The 22822-nt window shown below is 44.8% G+C and overlaps 1 protein-coding gene across 2 annotated transcripts in view; it reads left to right on the forward strand.

Annotated features, from left to right (window-relative positions):
- The first annotated feature begins 1076 nt into the window (after nucleotides 1-1076).
- TINAGL1 (tubulointerstitial nephritis antigen like 1) overlaps nucleotides 1077-22822 on the forward strand; it is a 55777-nt gene continuing 34031 nt past the window's right edge. The window contains exons 1-3 of one of the 2 annotated variants that reach the window (XM_070949729.1): nucleotides 1077-1110; nucleotides 7769-8101; nucleotides 12024-12087. In XM_070949729.1, the coding sequence (XP_070805830.1) occupies nucleotides 7801-8101; nucleotides 12024-12087 (365 nt within the window). In that variant the 5' untranslated portion in view covers nucleotides 1077-1110; nucleotides 7769-7800. Of the gene's footprint in view, nucleotides 1111-3750; nucleotides 4013-7768; nucleotides 8102-12023; nucleotides 12088-22822 lie in introns of those variants that run through there. The other variant, XM_070949730.1, reaches the window with a different exon arrangement.

Here is a 22822-nt window from a genome sequence, read left to right on the forward strand (position 1 = left end):
AGTCATCTCACAGGGTTGTTGTTGTGAAGAAAATAGGAGGAAGGAGTCTTCTGTATGTTAGCCACAGTCAAGCCTGGTATGGCAAGCAAATGCATTATGTGCTTAATGCCACTGAATTAAGGGGTTCCTGAGCATCATCCCACAGTGCCATGAAGCTTTGGGCATTGACCACCTGGAAGGGTTCCCTTGTCTCTCCTTCCCACCCCATTCTCCTTCCAGGATCACCCGACTTGGGGAGGTAAACCAGTTTGGCCCATTGATGGTATCAAATGAGCCGGGGGTGGGGCTCATTAGAGGTGGGTCTCCAAAGATGAATAGAATAGAATAGAGATGGAAGGGACCTTGGAGGTCTTCTAGTCCAGCCCCATGCTCAAGCAGGAGGACCTCTACAATCTCAGACAAGTGGCTGTCCAATCTCTTCTTAAAAACCTCCAGTGATGGAGCGCCCACGATTTCTGGAGGCGAGCTGTTCCACTGGTCAATTGTCCTCACTGTTAGGAAGTTTCTCCTTAATTCCAGGTTGCTTCTCTCCTTGATTAGTTTTCCAACCATTGTTTCTTGTCCTGCCCTCTGCTGCTTTGGATGCGCCAGAGTGGTCTACAACGACCCATTGCGGAGGCTCACGCGATGCCCCTTCCTATTGTAGGATGCCCACAAGATATGCGATGCGTATAAAAACCGCTGCGGTCGCCATCCTGACTTTTTTGACCGCATCCTCAGTAGCTTATCGCAGCTGCAGCGGTTTCCAAGAGAAGCCGAAGTTGGAGAGCGGCTGCTTCGAGGCCGGCGGGCGAGGTTGGCACCGAGCCGCGCTCGGATTGAGCCTCGAATTCTGCCACTGGATCTCAGGAGCGAGTCCAGTCAGTCTGCCCACCAGCCAGCCAGCCAGCCAGCCGGCTCTACCTGGCTCCCTCTCTCGGGGCTCCGAAGTGTGCAGGAAGGGAGGGCCCGAGGGAGGGGAGGTGGGCTGGGAGTCCCCGACTCCATATAAGGGCGAGGGCCGGGACGACTAGGGGAAAGGGACGCGCGCCTGCAACGCCTGACTTTGGCCCGGCGCGCTCAGGCAGAGACGGAGAGACCGAGCGCTTCGTTTGCGCAGAGACGCGCCAGGTACAAGCGTTTTGGCGGGGCAAAATTCCCTCTCTCCCCCCCCCCTTCTTCCCACTTCACTTTCTCTTCTTTCGCCTTCTCCGCCTTGCTTTCCTCTGATGCTTACAGGCAGGTTAGGGCCCGGGGAGGGGGTGGGGATGATGGGAAATGCAGTCTCAGGAGCCGGGAGGAAAGCAGGGCTCCCGAGATTTGGGCAGTAGCTGTCCGCTGATGCTCCCCGTTTTGAAAGGTGAAGAAGGACATCCCCTCCAGAAGATGCTAAGTCGTCCTTTGGGTATGCATCTTCCTATCTACTTCCGAATCTGAAAGGAGAACTCCTTCGCAAGGAGAGCGGTGTTAATTTGCCTGGCAAGAAAAATCTGAGGATGTCTAATAGCACCGTTTTCCGCAGACAAATTTTATTAAATGGCACAAACTTTCAGGAGCTGCCCCTCACAGAGGCATCTGATGAAGTGAGCAGAGCGCTGGTGCCTTTTAATAAAAGAAAAAAAACTCCTGATTTTCCATTGCAAAGTTTTCCGGTTTGGACCCCCTCAAAGCCGAAATCTCTGTTCCTTCTGGAGCTTTGTGAAGGTGTAGTCTCTTGGCTGGAGTCTCAAGCACGCCTAACCTTAACTTTAAAAAAAAACAAAATTGCCTTTGCTTTTTCTGCTCTATGCCAAGCTTGGTGAATGTGAACGGTTCGTTTTTTGAGATAGCTGAGCGCCTTGTGTGAACTCCAAGCAATTTGGATCGTTTCAGGAATAGTGCATTGGGTGATTCTCCTTCCCGAAAATGGGTTAATTCTGAAAGCAGGTGAAGGGCAGTGTGTGAACCCAGCCCTGGTGTTTGATCAAGCGGAACTGGCTTAAATGGGCACAGCAGGTGATTAAAATGCTGAACAGGCAAGAAAGAATGCAATGCTACTTGCCAGTAACAATATTGGAGAAAGGCATTTCTAAAATGAGGGGTACTTAGTGCTCTCTGAGCTTGGCTGTTTTCTTGCAGGTGTTTCATTACCCAAACTAGGTAATATCACCAGTGAGTGTTGTTACCTAGTTTGGGTAACATCTGCAAGAAAACAGCCAACCTCAGAGAGCACCAAGGACCCCTCATTTCAACCTTGAGCTACTACAAATATTCTCCTTTATTGAATAAAAATACCTCATGCATTTTTTTAAGACTCAGGAGTACTGAAACAAAAGAATGGATTGATCGATCAGCCCTAAATGATGATGTCCTTGATTTTTATCCCCTTTCTGTCAGAGGAAGCTCATTAAGATCTAAAAAAAAAACACCAAAAGGTTAGGAGAATCATTTCGGAAAAAATACGCTTACCTTTCTCCCAAGGTGACAGAAGTGGCATGCAAAGCATTTTAGAAGGGCATTTCCCCATTTATAAACCATTTTCCCAGTGCTATTCTAAAGCTTCAGAATTGGGTTTTTTTTTTTAAAAAAATCCATATTAGTTAAGCATTCAAGTAGAGGTGGACTCTGAGCACTTAGACAGATTGTCATGTATTCAATTTAAAACATGCAGCTGATGTTTGCATTTGAGTGGCCGGCCAGGCGTAGATTTCCTTCATCCGGTGTAGCTGGGTGGGGCAGCAAAACAGACCTGTTGACTAGATGGCCATCAGGGCAGCTTTTAAGAACTCTATAAACCTTCCTTGGGTCACCAGAGGGACTTGGGAGGTCTCTAGTAGATCAGTCTAGACTTCTGAGAGATTGCTGCATATTCCTGCTGCCCCTGTCAAAATGCTTCTGAAATGAAACAAAAGAAAGAAACAAATCCTTTCTGAGCTTGAACATACCTCTGAAGCCAGAGATCCCACAGTTCACACTGCTGGTCGGGGCAGATAAGGCACATGTGTATAAAAGCAAACCTTCGGTTGCCTTGGACTTTGCTGAGAGAGGTCAGGGAGCAAAGTTAATCAAAATGAAACTCGAAGCTCGGTGGGACTCCCCCTGCATCCCGGAAGACCAAGTGAAAGGTGGACGAGAAAGGCAGAGGAAATACCTTCCTTGGCTTTTGACCTTTAGCTCCTTCCTCCGGAGTTGGTGGCCACCGCTGCTGCCTCTGCTTTTGGAATTGGTGACTCTACTGCATTGCTACAGGCTGAGATCATCCAGGAGGTCTTCATTCCTTATGAGGGGAAGGTTTGGGGAAGTTGGGGAAGGGCAGGAGAGGCTTTCCTTGGAAAGGGGTGGAGATAGTGGCTACCTGGCACATGGCTTCTGAAACAGGGGATGCAGGACTTCAAGCCCAGATTTTCTTCTGTACGAACACCTTTCCCCCAAGCAGGTTTATTTGGGTGTTCTAGGTTTGTAGTTTTCTGCTTTTTGATTAGTTCACATCAGAGGTGGGTTTCAGCAGGTTCTGACCAGTTCTGGAGAACCGGTAGAAATGTTGAGTAGCTCAGCGAACCGGTAGTAAAAATTCTGACTGGCCCCGCCCCCATCTATTCTCTGCCTCCCGAGACCCAGCTGACCGGGAGGAAATGGGGATTTTGCAGTATCCTTCCCCTGGAGTGGGGTGGGAATGGAGATTTTACAGTATCCTTCCCCTGCCACGCCCACCAAGTCACGCCCACAGAACCGGTAGTACAAAAATTTTGAAACCCACCACTGGTGAAGGTAAAGTGAGAAGCTGAAGGAGCCTAAGAGTAATAGAATTAACTTGCTGTGACATACCAGCTTCTGAGTATCTTCTCCCCTCCCAGTTCAAGTGAGCTCTTTCAGGTTGAGAGTTCAAACTTTTTGCTTGCTTTTCTGGGTGACTGGGTAAACAGGACAATGTCCTGAATGTAGTCTTTCTTTCTAAGAGCTGGTTAGGAAGCCAGTGCTCAAGAGACATGGTGGGGCCAGCGATGGACATGACAATGTAACAGAAATGATTAAGGCCGGATTTGGAATTTTATAGGTAAAACACTCACCGAAAACTTACCCATGCTAAAGTGCTAGAAAGGACAGGACAAGAGACTCCAAGGGGGACTTGTAGAATATTTGGTTAGAAGCAAAGGTATTCTTGACCTTAACTCCTGGTGACTCCCTGGACTGTCGGGAAACTCCCAGCCAGGCAAGGAGGAGGGATCAAGCAGGGAGTTAGTCTTGAGTTGTTGCACAGCAGCAAGAGACCAAGGTTTGACACCCTCATAGAATAGAATAGAATGGAATGGAATGGAATGGAATGGAATGGAATGGAATAGAATAGAATAGAATAGAATAGAATAGAATAGAATAGAATAGAATAGAATAGAATAGAATAGAATAGAATAGAATAGAATAGAATAGAATAGAATTTTTTATTGGCCAAGTGTGATTAGACACACAAGGAATTTGTCTTGGTGCATACGCTCTCAGAGTACATAAAAGAAAAGATACATTTGTCAAGAATCATAAGGTACAACACTTAATGATAATCATAGGGAACAAATAAGCAATCAAATCATATAGTTGGAGGGCCAGTCTTTCTGAATCTGACCCGGACACTAGTAAGATCCCACATTAGAAATTACTTAGTGGCGATAAAAGCAGCGAAATGTAGTTATTTTGCTGCTCTTATTGCATCATCAGATAATCGCCCGGCCGCCCTCTTTAGGGTGACCCACTCCCTGCTCCACCAGGAAGCGCGGGAGGACCCCTTGGAGGGTAGAGCCAAGGATTTTGTTCAGTATCTGTATGACAAAATCACTCAGATTCGGGAAGATTTGGACTCCGACTGGGTAGTCTCAGGGGGAGAGACAGGGGCAGGTCTTGAGAATGTTATCTGGGATGAGTTTGATCCTGTGACCCCTGAGGACGTGGACAGGATTCTGGGTAGACTGAACGCGACCACTTGTTTATTGGACCCGTGTCCTTCCTGGTTAGTACTGGCTTCCCAGGAAGTGACACGAGGCTGGCTCCAGGGGATTATAAACGCTTCGCTGAGTGAGGGTGACTTTCCCGCCACCTTGAAAGAGGCGGTGGTGAGGCCTCTCCTCAAGAAGCCTTCCCTGGACCCGGCAATGTTGGTAAATTATCGTCCGGTCTCCAACCTTCGCTTTGTTGCGAAGGTTGTTGAGAGTGTGGTCGCGCAACAGCTCCTCCAGCACCTGGATGAAACGACGTATCTGGATCCGTTCCAGTCGGGCTTCAGGCCCGGGTACAGCACGGAAACGGCATTGGTCGCATTGGTTGATGATCTCTGGAGGGCTCGGGACAGGGGGTGCTCCTCTGTCCTGGTCCTGTTAGATCTCTCAGCGGCTTTTGATACCATCGACTATGGTATCATGCTGCGCCGGTTGGAAGAGTTGGGGGTGGGAGGCACTGTATTGCGGTGGTTCTCCTCCTTTCTCTCTGACCGGTCGCAGTCTGTGTTGACAGGGGGACAGAGGTCGACCCCGAGGCCCTTCATATGTGGGGTGCCGCAAGGGTCGGTCCTCTCGCCTCTCCTGTTCAACATTTATGTGAAGCCGCTGGGCGAGATCATCCGTGGTTTCGGGGTGGAGTACCATCAGTACGCTGACGACACCCAGCTGTACATCTCCACCCCGGATCACCCCAACGATGCCGTTGAAGTGATGTCCCGGTGCCTGGAGGCCGTATGGATCTGGATGGGGAGGAACAGGCTCAGGCTCAACCCATCCAAGACTGAGTGGCTGTGGTTTCCGACGTCCCGATATAGTCAGTTGACGCCATCACTGACTATTGGGGGCAAATCATTGGCCCCCACGGAGAGGGCTCGCAACTTGGGCGTCCTCCTGGATTCATGGCTGTCTTTAGAAGAGCACTTGACGGCCGTGACCGGGAGGATTTTTCATCAGGTTCGCCTGATTCGCCAGTTGCGTCCCTTTCTGGATCGGGACTCTCTACACACAATCACTCATGCCCTCGTCACTTCCCGCCTGGACTACTGCAACGCTCTCTACATGGGGCTCCCCTTGAGGAGCACCCGGAAGCTCCAACTGGCGCAGAGTGCGGCCGCACGGGTGGTAATGGGAGCGACATGCCGTTCCCATGTAACACCCCTCCTGTACGAGCTGCACTGGCTCCCAGTGGTCTTCCGGGTGCGCTTCAAGGTTTTGGTTACCACCTTTAAAGCGCTCCATAGCTTAGGACCCAGTTACTTGCGGGACCGCCTACTACCACCAATGGCCTACCACCAGCCGGTACGCTCCCATAGAGAGGGGCTCCTCCGGGTGCCGTCAGCCAAACAATGCCGACTGGTGGCCCCCAGGGGGAGAGCCTTCTCTGTGGGGGCACCTACTATCTGGAACGAGCTCCCCCCAGAGATACGGAGGATCCCGGATCTGCGCACCTTCCGCCGCGCCTTAAAGACCTTACTATTTCACCAGGCCGGCCTGGCCTAATTTTCCCCCGCTTTTATAAAGATTTTTAAAATTTTAAATATCTTTTAGTATTTATATATTCAATTTTAAATTGGTTTTAAAAGTTTGGGGTTTTAAATTTGTCAGGGCCAAAATTATTTAATTTGATTTTGTTCTATTTTTTAAATTTTGTATTGTATGTGTTTTTATTGTTTGGCTGTGCACTGCCCTGAGTCCTTCGGGAGTAGGGCGGTATAGAAATCTAATAAAATGAAAAAATGAAAAAAAAATATTAGGAAAAAGTCAATATAAATCTTAAGGATACCAGTAGCAAGGTTACAGTCATATAGTCATAAGTGGGAGGAGATGGGTGGTGGGAACGATGAAAAGATTAATAGTAGTGCAGACTTAGTGAATAGTTTGACAGTGTTGAGGGAATTATTTGTTTAGCAGAGTGATGGCATTTGGGAAAAAACTGTTCTTGTGTCTAGTTGTTCTGGTGTGCAGTGCTCTATAGCATCGTTTTGAGGGTAGGAGTTGAAACAGTTTATGTCCAGGATACGAGAGGTCTGTAAATATTTTCACAGCCCTCTTTTTGACTCGTGCAGTATACAGGTCCTCAATGGAAGGCAGATTCCATGGGTCCTTATCTGTTTATTCACAAGAGAAGGCAAGTAGCCTGGGGAAATTCTTGTATTATAGGTAGAATACAATGAACCTGAACCCTTCATATATGGATCTGATTGCTTGCACCTGACAGGGATGCCTTCATGTAGTTTTGATGGCTGTAATACAGAACGAATGGGCTAGTCCTACCTTCCAGGTAGTTGGTTCCCCTATTGTCCTGGAATTTCTAATCCAGGTGAAAACCAGTAGTAGAAGAAAGAGGAAATGGCCTTGAGGGACAGGAGGAAAAATTGCTACCAAGACATTGTCCAGATAAAAGGAACTTGAGTTTGAACAGGAATGTAACTTGAGGAAGCATCTCACACAGGACCCTTCCTAGTTCTCCCAAAGATAAAGGGAGGGAGGGGGAAACATATTCAGACAAAAAGATTCTATTCCTATAGCTTTACAACAAAAACATTTGACCTGCAGGTTACTGAATTCCTGGTCTGATCTATCTTGAAGGATTTACCTCAGGTTGTATGTGATTATAGTTAGCAAAATTTCTTAGGAGAATATTTGCCCTCTGCTTCCTGATGATCCAGTTTAGGAAACATACTTGCAAAAGAATCAATGCTTCTCCTAGTGCTTTCCAGTTCACCTGTGGGCAATTCATATCTTTCCAAGGGGGTCTGTTCTTAGCAGACTGGGCTAGGTAGAAGTTGTGCTACGTGATTCCAGATTTATTTGTCTCCTCTCTCCAGAACATCTGGGATTCAGTAACTCAGAAGACACCATGAAAAGCTGGATTCTTCTGTGCACCTTGCTGTTGATGGGTGAGACTCTTCCTGCTCGGGTGCATCGTACACGGAGGGAACTGGCACCTGGATTGCATGAACAGGGGATACGGGATGCAGAAGGCTCGTACTGTGGCCGGCAGGATGCTTGTTGTCACGGGAGGGATGACGCCTGCACCATCCCCTACTTTGATACCCTTTGCTACTGTGACCTCTTCTGCAACCGAACCATCTCTGACTGTTGCCCTGACTTTTGGGAATACTGTTTGGGCATTGAACCACCATATCCAGTGCAGAAAGGTAAGCTGTGGATCTGAAGTTACACCTGATTTGAAGGTACTGCAGGAATTTCCTGCTGAATCAGAATAAGGTCTGGATTAAGGCCAACTGATGGATACCCTAAGCCCGTTCCCCTTGGCCCTTCCATTGGTTAAGTGACAAGATGCTAAGATTCCTTCAGGGCTGAAAACGGTGAAAGAATTAGAATAGAATTAGAATTAGAATTAGAATTAGAATTGGAATTAAGAATAGAGGATAGAATAGAATGGAATGGAATGGAATGGAATGGAATGGAATGGAATTAGAATTAGAATTAGGATAAAGAATAGAGAATAGAATAGAATAGAATAGAATAGAATAGAATAGAATAGAATAGAATAGAATAGAATAGAATAGAATAGAATAGAATAGAATAGAATAGAATAGAATAGAATTCTTTATTGGCCAAGTGTGATTGGACACACAAGGAATTCGTCTTGGTGCATAGGCTGTATGTGTACATAAAAGAAAAGATACATTCGTCAAGAATCATAAGGTACAACACTTAATGATAGTCATAGGGAAACAATATAAATCGTAAGGATACCAGCAACAAGGTTACAGTCACACAGTCATAAGTGGGAGGAGATGGGTGATAGGAATGATGAGAAGATTAATAGTAATGCAGACTTAGTAACTAATTTGACAGTGTTGAGGGAATTATTTATTTAGCAGAGTGATGGCATGATGGGGGGGGGGACTCTGTGGTTTCCCTTTCCCTTGGTATCCTAAGCACATCCTTATTCTAATGGTGAATGCAGGACTGATCAGAATGGAAAGAAGGTCTTTAAATCTTATAGTCTTACACCTTCTCTTACCACCAGTCTTATCCTGGGCTGTTACTTGCCATTAGTTGTTCGTTTGTTTGTTTATACTTGCAATTCAATAAAAGAGAATATTTGTAGTTCTGGGATGAACTGTGGGGCCAATGGTGTTCTCTGAGCTTGGTTGTTTTCCTGCAGATGTTTCATTACCCAACTAGGTAATATCATCAGTGCTGAAAGGGAGTGAGGTTTGCTGTCTGTTTATATGTAACAGATTTGCTCTTTCAGCATTGGATGGGAGTGTGGTTTTCTTCTTGATATTGTCTACCAAGAAGAAACTTGGAAAGCACGAAGAATTCCACATTTGCCATTCAATATACTTTTTTGCCCTCTCTGTGTGTATGTGAATGTACTTTGTAAAAGAAGTTTTGTTTTATATATTTTTTTTGTTTTTCCCTTTTTACTTTGTTTTTCTTTTTTTAAAGGATTTATAAGGTTCTTTTCTGCAACAGTAGTACAGTAATATAGCTTTGTATTTATTTATTATTTCAATTTTTAAAGCTACAGACTTGTGAACAACTCTGGTGGCTCACTAAGGATTAAAAATAAATAATGCATTCGTTAAAAGACAATGAGAGAAACTGACATGTTGTGGAGGGGAGGGGCATCACAACTATTATTTAATTGATATATAATATTACAAACTAGTCACTCATTTTTGTTTAAGGAGTGTTCACCGTTAGGATTTATAAACCTTTATAAATAAGTTCAAAAATTGAGCAGTGTGAATGTATAGTTGTATTGTTGCTTGCTAAATCCATATGGGTTTCCACCCACCCACATTTCAGAGGTCATTCCTGGGTTTATGAAACAGCCTTTCCAACAACCACAATCAGTCCCACCATGGATACAAGTCACTTCTGCAGCAACCTTCATCTTCCTTGGCCCCCAATAAGGAAAATCTGATTTTCTTGCTTTGGTACAATAGCTCTCTTTCTACTGGATTCCTAATGAAGAGGCTGGAAGTGATGCTCTCAGCAATCTGCCTTTTCTCTAAACCCAGGATATTAACCCAAATGCTGCTTTAAGAGATAGCAGAATAGAAGAGAAAGAATAGAGAAAGTAACAAAATCTAAAAATCTGCAAATAGTAGAATGATCATGGCAAAAGAAAGCAAAGGTAATATCAATAGTAACAGGTGTCTTGGGTGAACTCCCAAAACAACTGGAACATCACTAGAAGTTGTCCCAAAGATGCTTTTTCAAGAGGCGCCTGGATTTTGTTTTTCCTTGAAGACATTTTGCTTCTTATCCAAGATGGGAAGCAAAATGTCTTCAAGGAAAAACAAAGTCCAGGCACCTCTTGAAAAAACACCTTTGGGACAACCATGACCTGGAGGACTGAGAATCTCCATAGAGAATCTCTAGAAATCCATCAACATTGAGAAAATCACCATCGGTCAATTGCAAATGGCAACTTTACTTAGAATAGCCTACCACTGCTCCTTTTAACACCATCAAACAACATCTGTCTAACCCAGGTCTTTGGGAAGCACTCAGTAGGTGGATCAAAAAAGTGTAACCCAATCTAAACATCTGACTGACTATGCGGCAAACCATAATAAGTTATTAGGCAAAAAAATCCTGCAGGTAAGGAAATGCCTGTCTGGTCTACCACTGCCTCTTCTGAGAGCTGTAGAGAAATAGTTCCCAAAAGTTAAGCCAGGGAATTAAAAATTAAATTGGATTTGAACATTCTGTGATTGAAAGATGTCCTATTCCATGCAGCTGAGGTCTCAGTACAACCCTTTACATTTTCAAGACCTGAAGTTCAAAATGTTTTTCTGGGTGGAAGTCTTGGATCAAATCAAACTTTGATCTCTTTGGATCCATTTCCACCCAACCTTGTTGAATAATGGTGGGGTTTTAAATACAGTTTAACTTTTACAAGCTTCCCACCACTCTTTGGATAGGTTAAAAAGCTCAGGCATTTTTCTGATCCATGTATATTTATGAGGGAGTGGGGTCCTGAAACTATAAGTAATTGTTCAGATGAAAAAGGGAGTGGGAGGCCAAAATTAGAAAACTCTGGGAGTTGAAGTCCACAAGTCTTAAAGTTGCCAAGGTTGGAGAGCACTGCTCTGAAATGTCCAGGGCCTGTTGCTTGGAATCCTGGAAGTGATAGCCCAGAGGCTACCACCTGCGCAAATACTGTTCTAAGGAACAGTGTGTTCCAGATGCAGGAGGGGAGAGATTGCCTGCCAAAGGGAAAAGTCTTCAACCTCTAGTTCCCCTGAATGAAAGATCACCCCATAATAAGCCAAGTTTTCCATTGTATCATAAGCATTTAGGACAAACTGGCGGCCTCACTGGCATTGTGATGCCATTGCAAAAGTCATCCAGAAGGTGTAATTTGCCTTGCAACTGATATCAACCACACAATTCATGCCATTTGTGCCATTACATGATGCATGTGATGCCATGGGCATACATACATACATACATACATACATACATATCCATGATTTTGGCTAATAACAGAACAAGGACTTTGCTGCCTCTTCAAAAAATTAATCTGAATCAGAGTCTGCAGCCGTGACAACTTTTAAGACTTGTGGACTTCAACCAGAGGTGGGTTTCAGCAGGTTCTGACCAGTTCTGGAGAACCGGTAGTAGAAATTTTGAGTAGTTTGGAGAACAGGTAGTAAAAATTCTGACTGGCCCTGCCCCCATCTATTCTCTGCCTCCCAAGTCCCAGCTGATCAGGAGGAAATGGGGATTTTGAAGCATCCTTCACCTGGATCGGAGAGGGAATGGAGATTTTACAGTATCCTTCCCCTGGAGTGGGGTGGGAATGGAGGTTTTGCAATATCCTTCCCCTGCCATGCCCACCAAGCCATGCCACGCCCACCAAGGCACACCCACAGAACCGGTAGTAAAAAAAAATGAAACCCACCACTGGCTTCAACCCCCAGAATACCCTAGCCAGCATGGCCGGCTGGGGGATTCTGGGAGTTGAAGTCCATAAATCTTAAAGTTGCCAAGGTTGGACAGTTCTGGTCTAAATGCTGCGCCATCTTACAATATATAGAGTTCTGTAGACTAACTCTCTTTGTTCTGGCATCTTTTTTTTCCCCCCAGACTGCATTCGCAATGGTATCAAGTTCCATGCTGGAGCAACTTACCGTGATAATTGCAACCTATGGTAAGACTTTAGTTTTGTTTGGGCTCTCAGTCTGTTTCTTCTCTCAGTTTTGCTCTGGCAGACAGGATGCTACACCTGTTGTGAATACACATTGGTTGCCAAGTGCTGAATTTTGATGAGTGATTGCAGGGATGTTGTGATGGTTGTAAGCACGAGGATTGGTTATAAGTCCCTTTTTCCAGTGCTATTGTAACTTTGGATGGTTGTTAAACAAATGTTACCAAGTCAAGGACTAACTGTATTCCCACAAGAGCCAAAAAAATGAACCAGAATCCCACAATACATTGGAAGAAATTTTGCAGCACTTCCTTGGAAAAATAGAAAGGGACTCCTTGTGGCTAAAAGTTCAAACACTCTGGATCAGGGCCAGCTCTGGAGGTGGTCGTGGTCCGCCATGTTACTGGATGGCCAGAGAAAATGGCAAAGTGGTTAGAAAGTCCTCATTTAAATCAGGCATGTCCAACCTTGGCACGTTTAAGATTTGTGACTTCAAGTCCCAGAATTCCCCAGCCAGTATAGAATTCTGGGAGCTGAAGTCCACGTCTTAAAGTTGCCAAGGTTGGACACCCCTAATTGAAATCTTCCCATTTTTAATCTCCTATCATGCCTTGGAGTTATGTGATGCTGGATGCTCTGGGAAATGTAATATGGTAGCTTCCCACCTCCCAGTCAAATAGGGGGTTGAAGAGAAGCAACAAACCTGGTTTGTTCAAGGACTTTTCTCAACCCACCATCTGTTCAGGGGAAACCAGATTCTAACCTTGGGCTTGTTGTGGGTTAATGAGTCAATGTGCAGTCCAAAGCAGCCTTTTTTAATCGGAATCCCTTCCAGAGGTATTGGACTACAACACCCACTCAGTGATTCTGTTGGCTGAAGAATAACGAGAACTGTAACTTAATACAGCTGGCAAGTACTGTGTGTAGAAGGGACAGTCCTCCCCAAATCAGAGCGATGCCCATGAGTTTGAAGGGCTGCAAAACTGCCGATCTCTACATAATAGATCTGGAAGTTGTGCTCTGAGAATTCCCTGCCAACACTTAAGAGTGGGGACTCTGGGTATTGTAGTTCCATGGTATTTAAAAAAATAAGACAAAATGAAGGCAAGGCACATCTCCTCATCTCTTTTTCCATTCTTTCCATTCTCCCGATTCTCCCTCTCTTGCCCCACCCTTGTTTCCAATGCCTTCCCCCTCTGAAATGAGCTTAGAGGTCCTATAAAAGGAACGAAGGCCATAAGGCCAATGACTGCCTTAAAGGTCTAGGGTGGGGTGTACTTCCAAGTAGGGCCTGTGGGTCTGTTTATGGTTGGGAGCAAAGGGGAGAAACTTTGGAATGGAGAGGAATTTGAATTATGTGCGTTCCCAAGTGCCCGGGGCTCCTGACTACTCCGAGCCACACAGATACACTGAACAGAACTGGGCATGACAGCTTTGAAACTGGAGCTTTAGCTGCCATCCGTCTCATTTCCACTGACTGCCTTTCATACAAACTGCTCAATACAGTTCCTTGAGGAACCGATTTCTGGGTTTAGCCAAGATGCCGAGCCCTAAACCAAGGAACAGCCTGGATTCACACCACCACTCAGCTGCGTTAGAGGAAAGAAAAAAAAAAAACCAAGTAAAAATCAACTAGGTTTCAGAAATTGAATCACAGCTAGATTGTTCACTGTCCCAGTTCAGAGGGTTTGTTTGTTTGTTTGTTTGTTTGTTTATTATTTATTTATTTATTTATTTATTTATTTATTTATTTATTTATTTATTTTGTCGCATTTCTATGCTGCCCAACTCCCAAGGGACTCTGAGCAGTTATATGAATACAGCCACAGGCTAAAGTGGATGAAATGGAAACAACAATCTTAATTTTGTCAACAATCAGTTCAGAAAAGGTGGGATTATTCTTTCAAAATGATGGGAGAGAATTTCTTCCCTGCTGAATCTGGGGCTGTTCTTAGAAGCAGGTGTCGAATCAGGAGAGTTCTGATCTGCAAGCCAGAACTGGAGCCACCAACTGGCCAAGCTGGGTCTCTCTTGACCTCAGAAGCACCAGACTTCAGAAAGTCTGGTTTCCAGCTGGCATTTCCTTAAAGGACTTCCCACCTTGGGATGCTTCCAGAAACCGGCCTCTCTCAGCACCAACTCTCAGAAAAACGTATGAGCTGCTTTTCGCTAACCCAGTCCATAAAAGGAGAAACATTTGCTGTCACTGGAGGGTTAGGGGGAGGGAAGAAGGGGGGAGGGTATGGATTTTTGGACCAAATGAAAATGCCAAGCATTGCATGAAGGGTAGCTAATACTGCTTGGGGCTCCTTGTCAAAGAGGCAAAAAGTTTTTAATCAGTGTTTCTTAATCTTCTGTGAAAGGGAGAGTTGTATTCCACATGGCCAAGGTAGCTGCTTAAATGCAGCTCCATCCCCCAGATGCAGCCTGCACAGTTACCATCCCCAACCTGGGCCCTGCCAGATGTGTTGGACCATGACTCCCTTTCCCAGCCAGCCAGCAAAGCCAAATTTGGACAGCGCCTTTCAAGGGAAGCCAGACGTAGAGGATGATATTTAATATCACGTCAGAATTTCCATGCCATTATTCTGTAAAATTCATTTCTGCACTGATAAAGAAGAATATTTGTAGCTTGAAGTGAGAGGTCCTTGGTGCTTTCTGAGCTTGGATGTTTCCTTGCAGGACATTTCATTACCCAAACTAACACTGTTACTGGTAGCACTGATGATGTTATCTAGTTAGGTAATGAAATATCTGTAAGAAAACAAGCTCAGAGAGCACCAAGGACCTCTCATTACTGCATATCCTGGTGATGGCCTTTAACCTGAATGGCTTTAAGAGGGGCTAGTACAATACTTTGGCCACCTAATGAGGAGGAAGGACTCACTGGAGAAGAGCCTAATGCTGGGAAAGATTGAGGGCAAAAGAAGAAGGGGACGACAGAGAACGAGGTGGCTGGATGGAGTCACTGAAGCAGTTGGCGTGAGTTTAAATGGACTCCAAAGGATGATAGAGGACAGGAAGGCCTGGAGGAACATTGTCCATGGGGTCGGGATGGGTCGGACACGACTTCGCAACTAACAACAACAACAAAGAGGGGCAGGGCTAAATTCATGAAGGCAAAGGTCCATGAAAGGTTTTAACCAGTGGTGGGTTTCAAATTTTTTTACTACCGGTTCTGTGGGCGTGGCTTGGTGGGCGTGGCATGACTTGGTGGGCGTGGTTTGGTGGGCATGGCAGGGGAAGGTTACTGCAAAATCCCCATTTCCTCCCGATCAGCTGGGACTCAGGAGGCAGAGAATAGATGTGGGGGGGCCAACCAGAGATGGTATTTGCAGGTTCTCCGAACTACTCAAAATTTCTGCTACCGGTTCTCCAGTATTGGTCAGAACCTGCTGAAACCCACCTCTGGTTTTAACGTTTCAATGGTATTTCTGGGTTGGGGGCACCTTTCCTCAATATTACTATCCTCAACAGGCACCCTCAACAGCAATGAACTTCTAAGTTGATATCTTAGTTTGTTTCAGCAAGACTTTTCTGATAACTCCAGCTTTTGAAAACCAGAGACCAAGATCTTAACGTCTATGAGTGTGTGTGTGTGTACATGCACCTTTGAGTCAGTGTTGACTCCTGGCAACTGCCTGGACAGATCCCTGCAGTTTTCTTGGAAAGATTTTGGAAGTAGTTTGCCATTGCCTTCTTCCTAGGGTGAGAGAGTGAGACAGAGGCCACCCAGCTGGCATTCATGGCTAAGGCAGGACTAGAACTCACAGTGTCCTGCAGGGGTGGGTTCTAATTATCTTTACTACCGGTTCACAATGGGACCGCGTGCGCGTGTGTGCTTTGCTTGCTCGTGTGTGCTTCTGCTCATGCGCAGTTCACCCATGATGACATCGTGGCGGATGGGAGGAGCCTCCCACTGGTTTTACTACTGGTTCTATAGAACCAGACCAAACCAGGAGCGACCCATCACTGGTCTCCTGGTCTCTATTCCGGTGCTTAACCACTAGACTGGCTCTCTTTTCCAGTTCTACTCCACAGCTAATACCTTCCTCTATTACAGTGTTTCTCAACCTTGGTAGCTTGAAGATGGGTGGACTTCAACTCCCAGAATCCCCCAGCCAGCAGCGCTGGCTGGGGGATTCTGGGAGTTGAAGTCTACCCATCTTCAAGCTTCCAAGGTTGAGAAACACCGCTCTATTAGGTTTAAACTGTGTAAGTCCAAACTAAGCTTAATGAGGCTTCAAAACTAGAAATTAGTTCATCCATAAAAAATAATAGGGATTTCTTGGGAAGCAAAGCTGCTGCTGTCTGTGTAGTTGGGGTCAGAAAGCTGCTAAATCCACTTTGTTTTGGGAGGTTCCCTGCAGTTTTCTTGGCAAGATTTTGGAAGTGGCTTGCCATTGCCTTCTTCTTAGGGCCAAGAGGGAGGGACTGGCCCAGGGTTACCCAGTTGGCTTTGTGCCCAAGGCAGGACTAGAATTCCCAGTTTTTAGCCTGCTGCCTTAACCACTATAGCAAACTGACCCTCAGGTTCCCTGATTAGGCACTGAAGTGCCTAGTCCTGAAGGCACATTAAACAAATTGAAACAGGATCCTAGCAATATTCAAGGATATTTTGTGTGGGAACAAAAGCAGATAAATAAAGGGAAAAAAGGGAAAGTTTGAGGAGAGAGGAGATATCCTGCCCCCCAGTCAATTACAGGAGTTAGCAAGGATTTCTTCCTTGCTTCTCATGCAGTAGAACTAGCCACGGGGTGAAATCTACTTACCTTCCCTACTGGTTCAGAAGTGTGCACATTGCGTGCGCGCACTCGCTCCCCTTGCCCCATTGTCACGTCTGATTTTTGACCCTCTGCGCATGCACAGAAGGCTTTGCACATGTGCAGAGGGTTAAAGCCAGGAAGTAATGACGTCCGGGCGGGTGGGCGGAGCCTCGTGCTACCGCCACTACCAGTTCATCAAACCACATGCCGCCGGCACTACCGGTTCGCGCGAACTGGACAGAACTGGCAGGATTTCACCACTGACTAGCCTATTTCCAGGCTGGACAGAAAAAGCCTAAGTGCAGCTTCTTTGGGAGTAAAAATATCTGAAGTTCTCTCTTCATTTGCAAAGTTTATATTTGCAGCCTGTAGAATTTGTGTGTTATTGACAGCAGACTAAGCATGACTACCAGCCTTCTGTTACGCATGCCATATTGTGTATTATATATTGTATTTCCTTTTATGTACTCTGTGTCTGTGACCCATAATAAAGTTAAGTAAGTAGAATTAGTTTTAATGAAGTGAAATTGCAGGAAAGCTGTTTTTCCAGAACGTTAGGCCACAGCCTTAACGGTGCAATTGGTCTGACAAAGTTATTTTTTCCCCAAAAAATCCACTTAGTTCCCTGACTGCTTATCTAATTCAGACTTTTGTAGCTTGTAGGCCATGCTCAGTACTTATACTAAGAGAGCTAATTTGGTCTAGTGGTGAAGGCGGCAAGCTAGAAACCAGGCGATCGTGAGTTCTAGCCCTGCCTTAGGCATGAAAGCTGGTAGGATAACTTTGGGCCAATCACCAAGAAGTTGTGAGTTCTAGTTCTGCCTTAGGCATGAAAGCCAGTTGAGTCAGTCACTCTTTCGCAGCACAACTCATGTCACAGGTTTGTTGATGTGGGAAAAAAGCTGTTAGGTATATTTGCCACCTTGAGTTATTTATCAAAATAATAAAGGTGGGATACAAATAAATACAGAATTTTTTTTTTTAATTTGATTCATATGCCACCCTTCTCCGGAGACTCAGGGCGGCTTACAGTGCGTTAAGCAATAGCCTTCATTCTTTTGTATATTTTATACAAAGTCAGCTTTTATACAAAGTCAGAATGAAATTATTGGGTTTACTCCTGCTAGGAAGCTACTGGGAGAAAGTACACCAAAGCATCATATGTGAACACCAAGCATGGCGATTTTAACTTGGGCATGACGAATCTGATGAAAGAATTATGAAATGGACTAGATCCCATTGTGCTATCTAAGCAGGGGTGAAATCCAGCAGGTTCTGACAGGTTCTGGAGAACCGGTAGCGGAAATTTTGAGCAGTTCGGAGAACCGGCAAATATCACCTCTGGCTGGCCCCAGAATGGGGTGGGAATGGGGATTTTGCATTATCCTTCCCTTGCCATGCCCACCAAGCCACGCCCACAGGTAACGGTAACAGAGTTGGAAGGGACCTTGGAGGTCATCTAATCCAACCCCTGCTCATGCAGGAGAACTATACGAGGGATTTGACCCGCCGAACTGCCAACCTTTCTGATCGACAAGCTCAGTGTCTTAGCCACTCAGCCACCTAACCGGTAGTAAAAAAAAAATGGATTTCACCACTGTATCTAAGGTCTAGTGCAGTGTTTCTCAACCTTGGCAGCTTGAAGATGGGTGGACTTCAACACCCAGAATCCCCCAGCCAGCGCTGCTGGCTGGGGGATTCTGGGAGTTGAAGTCCACCCATCTTCAAGCTACCAAGGTTGAGAAACACTTGTCTAGTGGATGCCCAATTAGTTGAGCTTGGTAGATCCCTAAAAACCAAGGAGGTTTGAAAGACCCAGGAAGAAGATGAATGGAAGCTTTTCAAGGATTATTAAGGCTGCAATCTGGAAGTCAAAATGCTTCCTATGAGAAAGCCATGGCCGACCTACTCTGCGTGGCTGCCAAGAAAACCACCTCACTCCATCCATGATGTCAGCAGGAATTGTACTTGACATGAAGGAGACTGAATGGGCAATGCATAAAGGAGAAGTGGGAAGGAGGGGGTGCCCCTGTCTCCACTTCTCTCCAAAGATTATTGATGGGCAGGAAAGGACTGATGTCATTTTTTTCCTTTTTTAGTAACTTACATCAAACACACAGGAGTAAAGAGGAATGTTGCAGCTTGCGTGTGTCCTTATGCCTGTCTGACCCAGAACATTGGCCTGAAAAGAAACAGCAGCTTGAAGACTGAATGCAGTCTTCCTTTTAAACCCCATTTACTTCTCCTGCTGTTAAACCTTTGCACTCCTGTTCTAGACCCAGTAGCTTTTTTGCAGTAGGTTTGCCAACGGAGCACATGGACAGAGTCGCTCAAGAAACAAACACACAAATGAGTTTTTAGGGCAATTCATAAATAATAGCAATAATAATAATAATAATAATAATAATAATAATAATAATAATAATAATAATAATAGACATTGCCATACCTGGTGACAGCAGAATCGACGAGAAACAACTTGAAAAGGTCACCAGATATCAGGACTTGAGAATCAAACTGCAGAGACTCTGGCATAAACCAGTGCAGGTAGTTCCAGTGGTACTCGGCACACTGGATGCTGTGCCTAAAGACCTAGGCAAGCACTTAAAAACAATTGGTGCTGACAAGATCACCATTGGTCAGCTGCAGAAGGCCACCTTACTGGGATCTGCTCACATAATCCGCCGATACATCACGCAGTCCTAAACGCTTGGGAAGTGTTCGACTAGTGACTTGGGATACGAAATCCAGCATGGTCATCTCGTTTGCTGTGTATACTATCATAATAATAATTATAATAATAATAACAACAACAACAACAACAACAACAACAACAACAACAACAACAGGAGTACTGAAAAAAGAAACAGAAAGCTTTATTTTGGCAGCTCAAGAACAAGTCCTAGCCACAAACTGCATGAAGGCAAAATTCAACATGTTACCATCAACAGCAAATGCCGCCTCTGTAATGAGAAAGATAAGACAGTCAACCACCCGATCAATGGGTGCAGCAAAATTTCACAAACTGACTACCTACAACGCCATGACCGCATTGCTAAGATGACTGGAAATTGTGCCAGAAGTTTGGATTTGAGTACAGCAAAAAACACTGGGAACATCAGGTTGAGAAAGTTTTAGAGAATGAGAAACTCAAGATCTTGTGGGACTTTAGGATTCAGACTGACAGGCACTTGGTCCACAACACACCTGACATAACAATAGTTGAAAAGAAAAAAGTATGGTTCATTGACATTGCAATACCTGGTGATGCACGGATTGAAGTAAGCAGCAAGAAAAAATCACAAAGTACCGGGACTTGCAAACTGAAGTTGAGCGACTGTGGAAAAAGAAATTGTGTGTTGTCCCGATTGTAATTGGAGCCCTTGGAGCAATACCCAAAGGGCTACCCCTCTATTTAGAAATTCTAAATTTACTGGACTTGAACATTTTGACTCTACAAAAAACCACCTTACTCGGAACAGCTTACATCCTCCGACGATACCTTAACAGTTCCTAGGTCTTTGGTTAGGCTTGAGCTGCTGAGCTATTAACCAGCCTCAAAGGCTGTGAATCTCACTAAAGATTAACCAATAATAATAATAACAACTTTATTGTCATTGTACGTATATACACAGTATACCCATACAATGAAATTCACTTAACACCCAAAGACCAGGTCCAACACACATAACAATCCCCAAACACAACCCCACCCACCAGAAATTTCCCACCCTTAAACCACCCAAACATCCACACAACAGAACAAGTAATGTTGTCCAACAGCTCACTGATGGTTGCCCTTGAGTTCATTGTTGAGTGCAATTATAGCTCTGGGATAAATACTATTCAGAAAACATGTGGTCTGAGTTTTAATTGTTCTGTATCTTCTGCCAGAAGGCAACAGTCCAAAAAGATTGTAAGCAGGATGGGAAGAGTCTCTGAGAATGTTCTTCAACTTCTTCAAACAGCGTGATTCGAAGATGTCATCCAGGCTGGTAGCTTTACCTATTGCACAGCAAGTCAAGATCTGCCCTTGAAAAGGTGGTGGAGCTGAGATCCCAGTGGAAAGAGCTTTTTAAAAATATCCATTTATTTTTAAAGTTTATTTCCTCCACCAAAGATAAAAAACAAAACAATTAATTATTGCTGAGCCCTCCTTGCACTCCCCACACCTCCTTCATCCGTCTTGGTTCCGTTTCCTGGAAACAAACAGCAGGAGATTATTTGATCTTTGTTAGATGGCCTCACTAAATGGTACAGGGATCGCTGAAGTCTAAAAGTGTTGAGGCATTCTGGATACTTGCCAGATCACACATGGTCCCTGAGCTGTTACTTTTGTATTATTGGTTTAAATCAATGTTCCTCAGCATGCTGGCTGGGGAGTTCTGGGAACTGAGGTCCACGTAAAGTTGCCATCTTTGATGAACACTTGTTTAAGTAGTCCAAAAGTTGCTTTTTTTCCATTTTTTTTTTTTTGGTGGTATGATGTATGGTTTCACTCAACCCCCTTAAGAAGATTGGTGCCAACCCATGCAGCTGCTTGGCACAATATGCTAGATTAGGTTGGTTGGTTGGTTGGTTTTAATCTTGAACAGTTCATTATGATAAAAACATTTTTACCCCAATCCTTCTCAATATAGTATGTGCAAAGTCAGAGAATGGGTTAATCAGATTAAGAGTGTGAATGCAGCCAATGGAAAAAATCAGGTAAAAATCTGTTCTGTGTAACATGTAGTTTAGCACAAAGTTTTGGCTATCTCTCGATCAGTCCTGCCCCCTTTCCTTTCCTTTCCTTTCCTTTCCTTTCCTTTCCTTTCCTTTCCTTTCCTTTCCTTTCCTTTCCTTTCCTTTCCTTTCCTTTCCTTCCCTTCCCTTCCCTTCCCTTCCCTTCCCTTCCCTTCCCTTCCCTTCCTGTTCTGCCCCAGCTACGGACCCCAAAGAACGCAGCACACACAAAGTCTGTTCAAACCTTAGTTTACTAAATAAACCAGTCTTTTACAACAACAGCTGTTAATTAATTGCATTAACAGCCATCAAGAATTCAAAGAATAATAACTGAAAGCTTACTATGGTTGGCAGAATGCCCAGAAGCAATTTGCAGGAAGCTGATAAGATAAGCAAGACAAGACACGAAGGTATGTGAATGAAGTGTTCCCTGCAAATTGCTTCAGTCGGCATTCCTCTTTAAATAGATTAAGGGAGTGGCCAATTAGCCCCAAGCCTTACTCTTGAGGAGACCTCCTCCTGAGGAGCCACTCCTGCCTTTTGGCAGCTCTGTGTGCCTGTGCATCGAGAAGAGGCTCCTCCTCTTCATCCTCTTCACTTAAGGGAGCTTCTGGAGGTTCTGAATGCCCTGGCTGAATCCCTGCCTCTGGCACCACATCTTCTCCAGCCTCCTCATTGTCCGACTTGAGTGCCAGCTGCACAGGCTGCTGGCGCAGCACCACACCAGCCTCCTCGCTGTCAGAATCAGCTACTAACTGCACAGGCTGCCTACGGGCCACAATACTTCCCTTCATCTTCCTTTCCTTCTTTTCCCACTCTTTCCCCCATCTTGGACTGCTCTACTCCTATCTTGACAGTTGCGTGAAACACCAGGCATTGCCTTATTTGATACTCCCAGACCAACAACAGGTCAAAAACATGTCATCTAAATATACAGAGAATCCTCGATTTACAACCATTCATTTAGCAACTGTTTGAAATTACAATGGCACTGAAAAAGTGATTTACGACGGGTTCTTGCACTTACAACCTTCATCACTCCACCCAGTCATGTGATCAAAATTCAGGCGCTTGGCACATATTTATGATGGTTGCAGCATCACCTGATCATCCTTTGTAAGCTTCCCAGCCACTTCTGACAAGCAAAGCCAATGAGGGAAAGTCAGATTTGCCTAACAACAGATTATTCATTTAATAACAGCAGTGATTTGCTTATAAACGTGCAAGAAAAGATTATAATATGAGGT

The sequence above is a fragment of the Pituophis catenifer genome, unplaced genomic scaffold (genome assembly GCF_029215685.1).
Source record: "Pituophis catenifer annectens isolate HBS135680 unplaced genomic scaffold, rPitCat1.0.hap2 SCAF_9, whole genome shotgun sequence".
Lineage (NCBI taxonomy): Eukaryota > Metazoa > Chordata > Lepidosauria > Squamata > Colubridae > Pituophis > Pituophis catenifer.